Source organism: Nelumbo nucifera, chromosome 3 (assembly GCF_055504915.1).
Source record: "Nelumbo nucifera cultivar China Antique chromosome 3, China Antique-T2T, whole genome shotgun sequence".
In the NCBI taxonomy this organism is placed as follows: domain Eukaryota; kingdom Viridiplantae; phylum Streptophyta; class Magnoliopsida; order Proteales; family Nelumbonaceae; genus Nelumbo; species Nelumbo nucifera.
Window position 1 is genome coordinate 22,773,492 of NC_142651.1, and position 13,569 is coordinate 22,787,060.

Consider the following 13,569-nt stretch of genomic DNA (forward strand, 5'->3'; position numbering starts at 1 on the left):
TCGGTCTTTGGCCTTTTTGGAGGGTTCCGCTCCTCGAGGACCACTTCACGAACTGAAGTTCGGGCTGCCGCCGATGTACACCCCGCTACCACCGAACCTCCCACAATTACATGGATGGTTCCCCGAATTGGCCTCTCTACCGGAGGCTGTCGCTGCAATGGTTCGGCAGGCCTGCTGCTAGTTTCGAGGGCGTCCTTTTCGTGCTCACCTGGTCGATCCGCCTTATTGCTATTATTGCTGTGCTGTACAAAGTTTCTTAAGTATCCGTGACGGATGAGCCCCTCTTTTTCGTCTCGGAGGTTATTGCACTGTTCAGTACTGTGACCATGGTCCCTATGGAAACTACAATACAAATTCTTGTTTCTTTCGTTCGGATTTCCCTTTAGGCGAGATGGCCATTTCACGTACGGGGCATCCTTGATCGTCATTAAGATCTCGGTCCGCCTCGTGTTCAGTGGCGTGTAATCCGTCTGAACTGGCAGGGAGCTCGGAGCGACTGGTTCGGTTTTGGGTCCCGGGCCGGGTTTTTTCGGTCAGCTGAGTTAGAGGGCTCGCCATCCCTCTTTCTTTTCTCGTTTCCGCCCTCAGTTTGTTGGTTGATTTCCTCCTCCATCCTCATTAACTTGTCCGCGAGCTTGAGGAACTCGGCCACGGTCGCCGGCTGGTTAGCTACCATGTGCCATTTGAACTCCTTGTGCGTCACTCCTCTTTTTGCTGCGGTGAGCTGCACCGCGGGGTCTAACCGCGGTATCTGTAAGCATGCTTCATTGAATCGTTTGATGTAGCCCCGTATGGGTTCTCCTTCCCTTTGGACTACCCCAAAGATGCTTTCCTCTGCTCTGGGGCACCGTTTGCTGGTGACGAAGTGTGCAGTGAAGACCTGCACGAACTGAGCCAAACACTTTATCGACCCGGGGGCCAGGTTCCTGTACCAAGTGCGGGCTACCCCCTTGAGGGTGGTGGTGAAAGCCACGCACATGCATGATTCGCTAGCTCTGGCGAGGTGCATTTGGGACTGGAAAGCGTCAACGTGATCGTTGGGGTCGAAGGACCCGTCATACTTGTCTAGAGGCGGAAGCTTGAAATCTCTAGGCAGGGGGACTGCCAGGAGTTCTGACGCGAGGGGGGAAGGAACTGAGAGAATCGGGGCAACTCCTACCTCGTCCGAGCTCGTCTCGCCTTTGCCTCTGAGCTCTGACAGGACGCGGGTGGTGGTTCGTCGACCTCGACGGCGCCTTCGCTGCTGAGTGGGCCTTGTACTGGCGCTGCTGGCCTCCGTGTTGCCGAGCTCGATGGGCCCGGAGTGCTGGTAGTCCGCTACTGCCAGTGCGCCGAATCGGTTTTCCACGAGTGGGAACTCCGGTTTGGAGCCCCGAGGTGCCGATCTTGCGGGCAAGGTCCCCGACCCGCCTGCGAGCTGCGAGGCGGGGATGACTTTTCTCTCTCTCCAGCCTGGGGACGAGGCCTGGCTGTTTGGGGGGATCTGGGGCCTGGAGGCCTTTCCTTGGTGGAGGCGTCCATCCTGCGGAGAGGCCTTGACCGGCTTCGGACCAGGGTGGCGAGGTGGAAGTAGTGGTTGGTTCGGTGGCAGTTGGGGGAACTGCAGTTGATAGTGATACTGGGAGAGGTTGTGCAACACTTGGTGCTGGTGAAGCTGGTGTTGCTGGAATTGTTGCATCTGGGCTTGCATTGCCCGCATGCACTGCATTAGGTCGTCCAACCGATTTTGGCTAGCTGCCAGGGGGACGGCGGTTGGTTCAGTGAAGGTAGTTTCGATGGGGAGAGGAAATGGAATGTTTGTGGCAGGTAGGTTTACAGGCGCCACTGCTTGTGGCGTATTCAGATTGGGAATTCCGTCCACCGAGAGGGAGATGGTGAACTGCCCAACACACACCACGGGAACTTGAGGCTGTTCCCCAGTGGTGTTTGTCTCTGTGCCGCGTCCGGCGTTGCTGGAGGAGGCCATGAGTATTGAGTTTTTCAAAGAAGAAAGAAAGGGGTATGAAAGTTTTGGAGGGAGGCCTTTTGAAGCGTTCCCACAGACGGCGCCAATTGATGATGCACAATCCGGCCGATCTTAGCCGTCAGCGATCTTGCCTCTGAACTGAGTGGCAGGGACCTGAAACGGAAGGAGAAGAGAAGCTCCGGGGAGAACCCGGCGTAAGGGTTCCGAAGCTCAAGTTAGAGTCTTTCAAAGGCAAGATAGACCAGATAGCGCAAAAGTTAGCATACCTCGTTCCTGGGGGGTAGGAGCCTTTTATAACCACCTCGCGCACTCACTTCCAGGCTTCCGTCAGATCGAGCATGATTACTTCTAAACTCTTGCTAGTTCGGATGTCATTTCCTCTGGCCGGATAGAACCACCACTGCTCCTTTTGTCGGAGCCGTCTCTGCGGCTAGTAACGACGGTGGCAGGTGGCGGTAGCAGGAGGCCGTTTGAAGTGCGGCTGTCAGGCGTCAGATACCAAATCAGTCAGGTGTGTCGCCCTTGGATACGAACGTCCTTGGCGTCAAGTACGTTTGGTCAGCCTGGTGTTTCGGAAGCGAAGTGTTGGAGTGGCGAGCGAGATGTCTTGAGTTCGGTTTGGGGAGTGTTCCGAGCTGCCATGGGCCAGCTCGGGTCACAGCTTTGTGAGGCTTGGGGCCCAATATAGTTCGTGCTCCTTGCAGGGAGCTCGGGTTCTCAGTAGGGAGCTTGGGTTCTTAGTAGGGAGCTCGGGTTCTTAATAGGGAGCTCGGGTTCTTAATATGTAGCTCGGACTCCCAGTAGGGAGCTCGGACTCTTGGTAGGGAGCTCGGGTTCTTAATAGGGAGCTCGGGTTCTTAATAGGGAGCTCAGACTCCCAGTAGGGAGCTCGGACTCGCAGTAGGGAGCTCGGACTCCCAGTAGGGAGCTCGGGCTCCTAGTAGAGCGGTCTGGAGTTCGGGCTCAGTAGTGAGCTTGGACTTGCTTTCGATGTTCGCTTCGGGCGCTCTACTGTCCCGAGTTGCTTGTTTTTGCCACGTGTCGGGTGATTGCAAGGTCGGGCCAAATTCCCCTTCATCAATCTTCATCTCTGACTCCATCAGGTCAGCTATCAGGAGGGATGGGAAAAATTGTCATCCCTAACCAACCTTGCTTTCAATATGATTGCATCTTAGCCACACAACTCAAAACATGGTTGCCATCTCTCGATATGTGGCTGCCTTGTGTTGTAAAACAGCTGTGCTTACATGTCCGAACTGGTTAGAAGCAATGTTGGTACCAACAACTTAGTAGGAGATCCGGACTCTGAATAATAACATATTGTATGGATGCGCCCTCCCAAACTAAAACATTCTTCTTCTTTTTACCTTATACAATCTTGGTCAAAAAAACCCAACACCTGAGATGCTGTTGTGTAGCTTGCTACCAAGCTTTAGGACGCGGTGCCCCTGGCAAGGACAACCAACCCCACAAGAATATGTTCGATCTTTCTCCCTGGACAGGTTCCTTTGTGTAATGCATGTCCATATCCTTCCTTTGCATCCACCGAGGCACCGACTGATTCAAGCGGCAGTTCCTTTTCCACTGTTTTCTCCCTTGAAGTCTTTCTTTCAATTCCAGTCTGCCAGTTTCATCCTTTCTTTTCCGTCATTGATGAAAAACTTTCATCTTTGTTCAAATCTACCAAATGCCTTCTTTTAGAAGAAAGATTTCTCTCGTACTGGCCCAGAAGCAATTTGATCCTTGACTGGCCAACCCATGGGCTTCTTTTTAGTTGGGCATATTGTTTGTAATGGGTATGTTGATTAGATTATTTCACTAGTTGCTTGTTCAGTTCGTTGATTGGTCATGTAAGCATCATATAGGGGCCTACAAGTTCAGTGAGGACGACGGAACCCAAGCCCATCGCATCAATCTATTGTTCTAAGTTCTAACAATTGGAACCAATACAAAGTCGATTAGTTTGAAAAATTAGATCATCTTAACTGACTAAAAGAATCTTTTTTTTTTTCGGTTAAGCTTACAACGACAATCGTTGTGTACATGTTTGTAAGGTTCCATTCCATATTCGTCATGTAACTCCTCAGGGTGCATCAGGGCTGTGATGGGCCTGACGGAATATTTAGGAGTTTGGCCTACCTACTAACAGGGAAAGCTTGGGCCAATCCTGGGCTGGATTAATGCCCATTAAATCTACATTTGATGTAAACAGTTTTTTCACTACTCTAATATTAGCTTAGAACTACATCCTAGTGTTCTATCAATAGAAGTCTGACCCAAAATTAGTTAGACAGATGCTCGGACATGGGTGTAGGCCGACGTTTTTAGACAGATGCTCGCATCAATCAGACAGGGACTCTCCCATGGATATATATGGTTGAGAAGCCAGCATTTTGAATTTATATGGGTTCTGTCTTTAATTAAGTTTCAAATGTACATTCAACACGAAACTGCAGGAATGTCTCCATTTGGTCATCATTCATTTTAACTAGTGAAGCTTCAATGGAGGACTCCGCCTGCTTTTTCTAAGATGCAAAAAGAGTGTATGCCAAAAGACCGAATAAAAAGGAAAAAGAATAAGGTTAATCAGTTTATCTTTTAGATTCAAATGAAAGGAATATGGGAAATTGGTCAAATGAATAAGGTAAAATGGTTCAAAAAGAATAAGGTAAAATGGTTCAATGTTCAAGGTCCAAAAGTTTGGAGCTTAGTTACGTGTGAACTATGGAGATGGTCTTAACCATCTGATTGGACCCCATTTGACACCCAATATTAGCCCACGATGGACATGAATCCATTCAAAGTCCAATAGATGCACTAAAGCATTATCTATTAAAGTGATGATCTTTTGAATCGCTTTTCAAAGAAGAATTGTTATGGAGACAGTTCCAGTTCCATCTTCACACCTGAAAGTCAGCGCTATCTCTAGCTTAGTTCACCCAACTTTAAGGCATCCCAACAAATCCATAGGCTTTCTCAGGTTTGAGGAATGTTTGTTTTACATTCCCCAAATCCTCTCTCTCTCTCTCTCTCTAAAATCCATCTAATTTTAGTGGCATGGCATCCCAACAAGTCTAGTTGTAATGTGCTTCACAAGGAACATTAGGAATCTCTCCCATACTCAAATTTGCTTTCTCGGTCTTTACGGTTTAACCCATGAAACTAAAGTTTGATGTCCAAACATCCCATACTAATTTTAGTTATACTTTCACTCTCTAGATCATGTAGTAAATTAGACAAATATATTGTTCATCAACCTTTTACCATATTCTCTAGTATTTTACCTTTTTCCAAGTATAAATATTAAAATTCTGATATCAATGTAAATATTGATTTTTTTGCCCAATGTAAATATTTATTTAAAAAAAAACTATGTTTACATGTAAATTTAAATAATAGAGAATTGTTTTATAAATGTATCCTTTATAATAGATGGCATTAAGGGGGCGTTCTTTTTTTTTAGATTTTGAAAAGGGGAAAAGTTGGTCAATGGGATTTGATTCCCATTGACCAAGAAACCCATATTCTTTTTTCAGATTTATGTGAGAATTAGTGAAAGTTTATTTTCTTAGGTATCACTTACCCAGATAAGTGGTACCAATCTCCAAATTGGATAAATAACTTTTCCACTTGGAGGGAAAATTGCCAGCATTTACTAACATGTCTCTGGACCAATATTAACTATTAAGATTGTCTATATGTATATTAATTTGTGAATAACAGTACTAATTGAGTGACATCGGTCATACATTAAAATCACATTCATTGTGTGTGTAACGGAGAAATGTCCACCGCTCGAGAATTCAGAGAAAGAGAGAGAGTGGGAATCGGATGCTTGGAATAGGGCATGGAAGCATCCTGGGGTTTTTATGTTATGGGTCTAAGCAACAATGAATTTTTTATTTTTGGGGTTCTAAGCACAAGGAAAGATGATATTATAATACTTTACACTTGGAATAGGGCATGGAAGCATCCTGGGGTTTTTATGTTATGGGTCTCTTGTAGGTAACTGTAACTCAATAAATACAACAAAGACTCAGATCGATCATCAAGACCACCCATCATTTTATATAATGCACGGGATCCTCCATTACCATTAATCCCACTATCTCTAAGAGAAAAGAAAAGACCATGCATTACCCAATGCTAGCTCCTGCCATCCGGCTGAAGCTGAATATAATTTTGCACAGTAAACCATATGGAATGATCCTTCCCTAGATACGCTAGTAACTCAAAGCCATATTATCCATACGAGACTCCTTTTGGCCTACACCTAATAACCATTTATACACATAAATTATTTGCTTTAATTGGGATGCTGCTTTGCTTATCGAGATATAATAAGAGTAAAATACAATATTTGATCAAGAATTAATCTTTTCTGATCAGGAAGATACGATGGCCAATCCAAACCAAAGTTAACTCTACTTCAAAAATCAAGGACATGTAACCATCCCATTACAGATTCATGTTCCAACGGTTTACGATTCCTTCTAATGATTCTCGCCATGGGAATCTGGTCAGCGCCTAAATATCTCATCTCATCAAAGGTAGTGCTGAGTATCAGTTAGACTATTTTAGTCTTTAGAATCGTGTTAGAGTCTTATCTATCTGTCTATCTCTCTATCTATCTATATAAATTAAATTAAAATCTTGGTTCTCATTAGAATACAAGGATCCAGCACTAAATGTGTCTCAACCAAGAGATCGTACATGATTAAAAGCAGAATGCAATGCAGAAGATTTTGTTGACAACTTTGCATCTGTTTAGAGGTCTTTCAAAGCTTTAATGATTTCTGGGATGGATGATCTCTTGAGTGGGGCATAAACATTCCTTGCCCAGTTTCAATTCTTTAATTTAATTATTCATGACACAAATTAAATGATAACATTAATGTTGTGGACTGACAGACTGACTTTGGATCAACCCTCTCCCCCCTAGGTCTACAGCTAGGATTTTCCATGCAAATAGATGATTATATCATCGGTCCATTCAATTCATAGACTTTTTTTTTTCTTTTCTTTTGTGTGTGAAGCAATTAATTAATATACTCAAATACCATAATCAATGCATGCTAGCTATGTTCCTCTCACATTTTGTCGACCAACACAGAGAGGGGCTGCTTCGAATGAGCTCATGACTAAAATATTGTACGCCCTTTCCATTCTACAAATCAACCTCCTTAATTTAGAGCCGCCAATGTAATTAAGCTGCTACATGAAACTACATATCCTTCTAAGCCTTCAGTTTGGAGTGGTTAATTAATTTCGTCACTTCCTTGTTTTTCAGTTTTATAAGCAAGCCTTCGATCTGTAAAGAATTCCCATAAGCCCCTTATAAAATCAAAATTCTCTCAGTTCTTCTAGCTTAACTGAAAGAATCTTTGAACATTGAACGCACTTAACTTCTCCATGAATTTTCTTTCCATAATTCATAACCATAGTCATATATAGAGAAATCCAGGAATCAGGTTGGTGGAATAGAACAATGTTTCTTTATGAGTTTCCTCTATATTACACAAGCAAAGAGTATATAAGAGGTATAAGAAATATACAACAAAATAAATAAGAAAAATAAAGGATGAAAAACCTGATGATGCGTGATCTGAAAGCTCCTAGCTGGAAGGTTGTCTAGGCATTGCTTATGTGGCGAGCTGGATCAAACTGTAAAATAGAGATCAGAGAGATTGGGGTGGATGACTCGGTGAGGTTGCTCCGATGCTTAAATTAGTATTCTTGGTGTGGTTGCGAGCTAAAAAATTGAATGTTAGATAGCTTATATGTAAATAATCACGCGTACCCGAGCCCTAAAGGGGTTGATGCCCTTATATAGTTGAGCTGTCGTGGATCTAACAAAACGATTCCGGGATCTTTGGTCTGAGTAGATGAGTCCATTTCCGTTTTAAATGGGGAGTAACATATCAGTCAATAAAATCTATCATTACCGCCCGATCCGGATGGGTAAAGGATAAGATCTGTCGTTACGCAATGTAATCCCGGAAGGTTCAAAGTCCACTAAGAAGCTTTTGAAATCGATTGCGTATCACTTCAGTTCCTAGGCCCCGAACTAACTTTAGTACCGAGATGCCTCTATACCGGTGTGACTGGCTTGGGTCCCAAGCCCCGAACTAGCTTGGAATCGATTAAGGCAGCAGCAGTAGCAAGTCTGGAACCATTCTGTCAGCAGGCCCTGAAAAGAGTTAATTAGTACTATATATGCTATGTTACGTTATGGTCCCTCCTTCAGCCATGTGAAGATAGAATGTATGGTCCCTTGAAAAGAGTTAATTAGTACTATATATGTTATGTTATGAGAGTTGATTTCAATTCTTTTTGTTTTTTAGTTGGACATATTTTATAATGTTCCAAAAATTGAGATTTTCTTTTAACAGACCTACTGATACCGGGTCTGGGATGTATGATTGGATTTATATATTCGTTTTAGCATCTATCGCTTCCGCAGATAGGAACCTTCCCACCACGAGAATCCCTGGTGTTTATCGCTCATTGGCTCAAAAATACAAATAACATATAAAAGATGTTAATTAGTAACACACACCTGGGCCATCTGATCGATAACAGTTGGAGTGTCACTGAACTGATGAATGACTTATTTATTCATCGTAGATAGTATTCATTAAGGCGTATTCAGTAATGTGAATGGTTTTGTTTTAAAAAATTATCAGCAAAATTAAATATGACAAATTCTGAAAGCCAATTCAACTCAACCCAGCTCCTTCACCTCCCTCCCCCTCTCAACAGATTAGAAAAAGTGATGCCAAGTCTGAAAGTCCCAGCGTTTTACATGATATAAATTCTTAGATCAAATCGGATATACTACGCTCACCTACCCACCCACAAAGCATTGCAGTCGTCGGTTACACTTCCGCTGTGAATGACAACATATAAGTACGAAACCAAACAACATCCCTAATAATAACCACAACGATAATATAATAGATAATAATAAATAAAATTAAAAATAATAATAACAAAAAGTCAGCGACTGCATATTTTAGCATAATCTTCGAAAAAAAAAACAGCCAAAAAGATATTAATTATTCATAAGAAACATCACAACTAACTATGCAATAAGAATTAAAAAAAAAATACCACTAATTATTCACATTAAAATTCCAAAAAAATGAAGCAAAGTTATAACATAAAAAATTCAATAATTACCTATTATTTGTGTAATATTCAACAAATAATTGCATCATTATTTAGTTAATATTACTAAAAATGATTTTCACTAAAATATACAAGAAAAAGGTAAACAAAAAACTATGAAATGACCAGAGTAGTAGGATTAGGAAGCCTTTCTTGTGGTCGCCGGCAAGTTTCCAGTGGAGTTTTCGACCAAAATTTCAGATCTGGGAAAAATAACACAGAAGAAAACTGGCATTAAAATACTTCAAAAAACACAGAAATGTCGACTTTAGATTGTAGGTAAATGTTTGAAACTATAAAACGACCCACCCACCAGTCACTTCAGGCCGTTTGGGTATTACAAGGGGTTTTTCCATTTGTAGGGGTAGTTTGGGTATTACAAAAAACTTTTAGGGATCGGATCATCCAAAATTTTCGAATAGGCACTTATTGAACAAGTGCTCAAAAAAAGTAGCATTAAACCTGCTTATTTTTTAAGTGGCTTTTTTTAAAAATAAACATTTATACCTGACTTATTTGCTAAACAAGTATAAGTGGACCCTATTTCACTTAAAAGCAGTCAAATCAAACAGGGCCTTAGTTTAGGGTAAAACAGCTTTTGTGCCATCATAATTATTTGACATATTTCCCCCTTTGTTTTGGAGATCTAGTTTTCTATCTAAACTTGACCTGGCCCGGGCCTAGTGTAAGCCTGAGCTTATGTAAGGCTAAACATATTTCAGGGCCAAGGTGTGAATGAGGCCAGGACCGAACTTACACGAAGCCCCTTTATATAATGTAATAGGCGCCTGACCCGGCCGATGATCACCCCTTTTATTTAAGACTTTGCAGTTTGCACTGCAGAGTAGCTGCCTTTGCCTTCTAGGAAATACCATTTTCGAAGTCAGTGTTCCTTCGTATTCTTCTAGGTGGTTCTTAACGCCCCTCCTTGGCCTTCCCAAGGCTTTTACCTGCTCCCCTTCTTCACTTCATAAACCTAGGGAACGACTACTCATCTGCTTTTCTAAAATGATCAGCTTGGAGCCTTGGGCAGAGGCACAGAGCCAAGAATTTCTTTTTTTTTTTTGTGGGGGGAGGGTGTTAAGAATTGCCACGTGGCCATGAATTTGGATACCTTGTGTTTGATAGGCAGAATGTAGAGAGCCCGGATTATATTGACACCACCCAGGGGAATATGTGTATTCTATTCAGAACCTGATTTCCTTAGCTTTGTGTGTGTTAAAAAAATAAATAAATTTCCAAAAATGAAGGTAATATGTGTGTAAAGGACAATTTTTGAAGTTCCGGCCCATGATGAGAGTGTGTAAGCAGGTTCTATAAAGGGCAGCTGGAGACCCTGACGAGAGTGTACATGTGTAGTGTAAAGCAAACTAATACTACTTCCAAGTTCGATCCCCTCCCCCCACGCCCCACCCCCTTTCCTTTCTCCCCCTGGTTCTCTCTCCCTTTCCTTGTTTGCTTTCTAGCTTTAATACTCTTAACCATGGCGATGGTGGTGTTGGTAGGACTACTACTACAAGTAGTCCTGCTTTGTTTGTTCGCTATTGTTTCCTACGTCACCATTTCATGCTACTGGTTGACCCCCAGGAAAATCAAGAAATTCATGGAAAAGCAAGGAGTCCGTGGTCCCAAGCCTCGGTTTCTAGTTGGAAACCTTATTGATGTAGCTGCCTTAGTCTCTAGCGCTTCCTCCATGGACATGGACTCCATCCATCACGACATCGTCGGTCGCCTTTTGCCGCATTATGTCAATTGGTCTAAACAATATGGTACAACTGACTATCGTCCTGCTCATGCATCCTCTCATCTCAGTTGCTTTAATTTCTCTGCTTCCAACTTAATTTCCCATATAAATTATGCTAATGGTGGATTCACGCCAATGACACATATATAACAAACACTACTTACAGGTAAACGCTTTATATTCTGGAATGGAAGTGAACCCAGGATGTGCTTAACGGAGACTGATATGATCAAAGAGCTCCTCTCTTCCAAGTACGTTAGTCTCTCCGGCAAGTCATGGCTACAGCAGCAAGGATCAAAACACTTTATCGGCCGGGGCTTGTTGATGGCTAATGGAGACGACTGGTACCATCAGCGCCATATCGTCGCTCCTGCATTTATGGCAGACAAGCTCAAGGTATGGACATGATTAATGCCTTGAGCAAAAACAGACCCACCTCCTCGCTCTTTTTCTTTTATTTTTTTTTGTTTCCTCTTCTTTTGTTATTTAATTCTGTTTGTTTCTTAATCTTCTAACTGTTATAATAAAATGAATGGATGGTTATCACCAGAATCATGTGGGGTACATGGCGGAATGCACCAAGAAGATGCTCCAATCACTGCACACCAAGGTGGAGTCAGGCGAAACAGAAGTTGAAATCGGCGAGTACATGAGTCAGCTCACGGGAGACATCATATCTCGGACCGAGTTCAATAGTAGCTACGAGAAGGGAAAGCAAATATTTCATCTCCTTACATCGTTGCAGCACCTCTGCGCTCAATCGAGCCGCCACTTATGCTTCCCGGGTAGCCGGTGTGTACTACTCTGGTTCTGGTTTACAGCGAGAGTTGTAGCTTGTGCTTTTTATTCCATTCAGACAAAATAGCAGCACCTCACGTGCTCCATCTTCCTGGGTTCTTTTTAATATTCCTCTCTCTCTCTCTCTTTTTTTTTTTTTTTAACTTTGATCTCCCTGTTTCGCTGTCTGCTTGTTCGCCATCACTAGCTACTTAGCTACTTGTTTCTTTCAGTCTCTGACAATATACATACTGCTGCTGCTGATATTTCTCTTCCAAGTTCCAACAATTAATACAGTTGGGTTAATTGAACTATATATGTAATTTAATTGTTTCTTTCTTTCTTTTTTCCTTTTCAGTTTCTTTCCCAGCAGATTCAATAGAGAGATCAAATCATTGAAGATGGAGGTAGAGAAGCTATTGATGGAGATCATCCAGAGCCGAAAAGACTGTGTCGAGATTGGTCGGAGCACATCCTATGGAAACGACTTGCTAGGCATGCTACTGGCGGAGACCCAGAAAAAGAGAGCCAGTGGATTTAACTTCACCCTTCAAATGCTCATGGATGAATGCAAGACGTTCTACTTCACAGGTCACGAAACCACTTCTCTCCTACTCACCTGGACTACTATGCTCCTCGCCACTAACCCAACTTGGCAAGAGAAGGTCCGGACTGAGGTTTTCCAGGTCTGCGGTGGAGAAGCACCCACCGCAGAACAACTCTCCAAGCTCAACCTGGTAATCATAATTTACTGTATGATGAGTTAACAACAGTTGAAGTACTGATCATAAAGTTGTATGATGGTAATAGCTAGCAGACATCATTAGTTATAACTTCTTAAGCTTGTCTTTAGAGGTCAAACGTACATTAAATATAAACAATTAATTACGTACAGCAGTCACTGATTAAAAAGTTGGGCCGGCTTCTCTCTGCAGTTGAACATGGTGATCAATGAGTCGCTTCGCCTGTATCCACCGGCTTCCCTTCTCCCTCGAATGGCATTTGAAGATATCAAATTGGGTGATCTCCACATTCCCAAGGGGCTCTCCATTTGGATCCCAGTACTTGCAATTCACCATAGTGAAGAACTCTGGGGTAAAGATGTACATGAATTCAACCCAGAGAGATTTGCTGGGAGGCCATTTGCTCCTGGTCGACATTTCATTCCATTTGCAGCAGGGCCTCGCAACTGTGTTGGTCAGTCCTTTGCATTGATGGAATCTAAGACCATACTGGCCATGCTGATATCCCGATTCAGCTTCACAATTTCCAAGAACTACCGTCATGCTCCGGTTATGGTTATGACTCTCAAGCCCAAACACGGAGTTCAAATCTGTTTAAAACCTTTAAACCCATGATGATCAATCTCTGATTGTGAGGCTGAGTTTTGTCCCCCCAGCGATCGATGAATTATGATCAGAAAGGCTGATGCCCGGTTAATTTTGTTTTACTTGTATTATGAGAAACTTTTAACCACTGAATAATGATAAACATAGAACGGATTAGCGAAACAGGATTCATGATAATATTTTTTATCATTTTGAGACAATGATGGACTGTTGCTTATAATTTATTTAGTAGAGAAATAGACAAATAAGGAATTCATGGGCCACCCTTTGAGTTTGCCTTTCGGTTATAATATAAACTATGGGCTACAATAGTGCATGGAGATCACGATTAGTCAATAATCTCATTATTTCGGTAGGAAGAGTGAAAGAGGGAGGCATATATAGGTGGCTGGATGACGCCTGCTATTCACACAAAAAATGACAAAACAAATCAAACAGGTTAATTATTAGTATTTTCTAGGGTAAATTTATTAAATTACCCTTATGTTTTAGCGAATTGATTAATACTATTTTTACTGTTTCACTAATACTTTCCTCACCGTTAATACCCCTTAATTTCTTGT

At 42.4% G+C, this 13,569-nt stretch overlaps 1 protein-coding gene across 1 annotated transcript; it reads left to right on the top strand.

Moving 5' to 3' along the window:
• The first annotated feature begins 10,486 nt into the window (after nucleotides 1–10,486).
• LOC104601870 (cytokinin hydroxylase-like) lies at nucleotides 10,487–13,269 on the top strand. Its single transcript, XM_010265371.3, has 5 exons — nucleotides 10,487–10,905; nucleotides 11,047–11,276; nucleotides 11,431–11,672; nucleotides 12,016–12,394; nucleotides 12,593–13,269. Exons 1-5 carry the CDS (start codon nucleotides 10,488–10,490, stop codon nucleotides 13,013–13,015), a joined length of 1,692 nt encoding a protein of 563 aa, XP_010263673.2. The 5' UTR covers nucleotide 10,487; the 3' UTR covers nucleotides 13,016–13,269.
• The last annotated feature ends 300 nt before the right edge of the window (nucleotides 13,270–13,569 follow it).

Bases quoted from the DNA above. Each gene is read 5' to 3' on its own strand.
- LOC104601870 (XM_010265371.3), top strand. From the start codon at position 10,488: ATGTGTAGTGTAAAGCAAACTAATACTACTTCCAAGTTCGATCCCCTC. The intron at 11,673-12,015 runs GTGTGTACTACT...TTTCCTTTTCAG, and splicing joins TTATGCTTCCCGGGTAGCCG to TTTCTTTCCCAGCAGATTCA. The intron at 12,395-12,592 runs GTAATCATAATT...TTCTCTCTGCAG, and splicing joins AACTCTCCAAGCTCAACCTG to TTGAACATGGTGATCAATGA.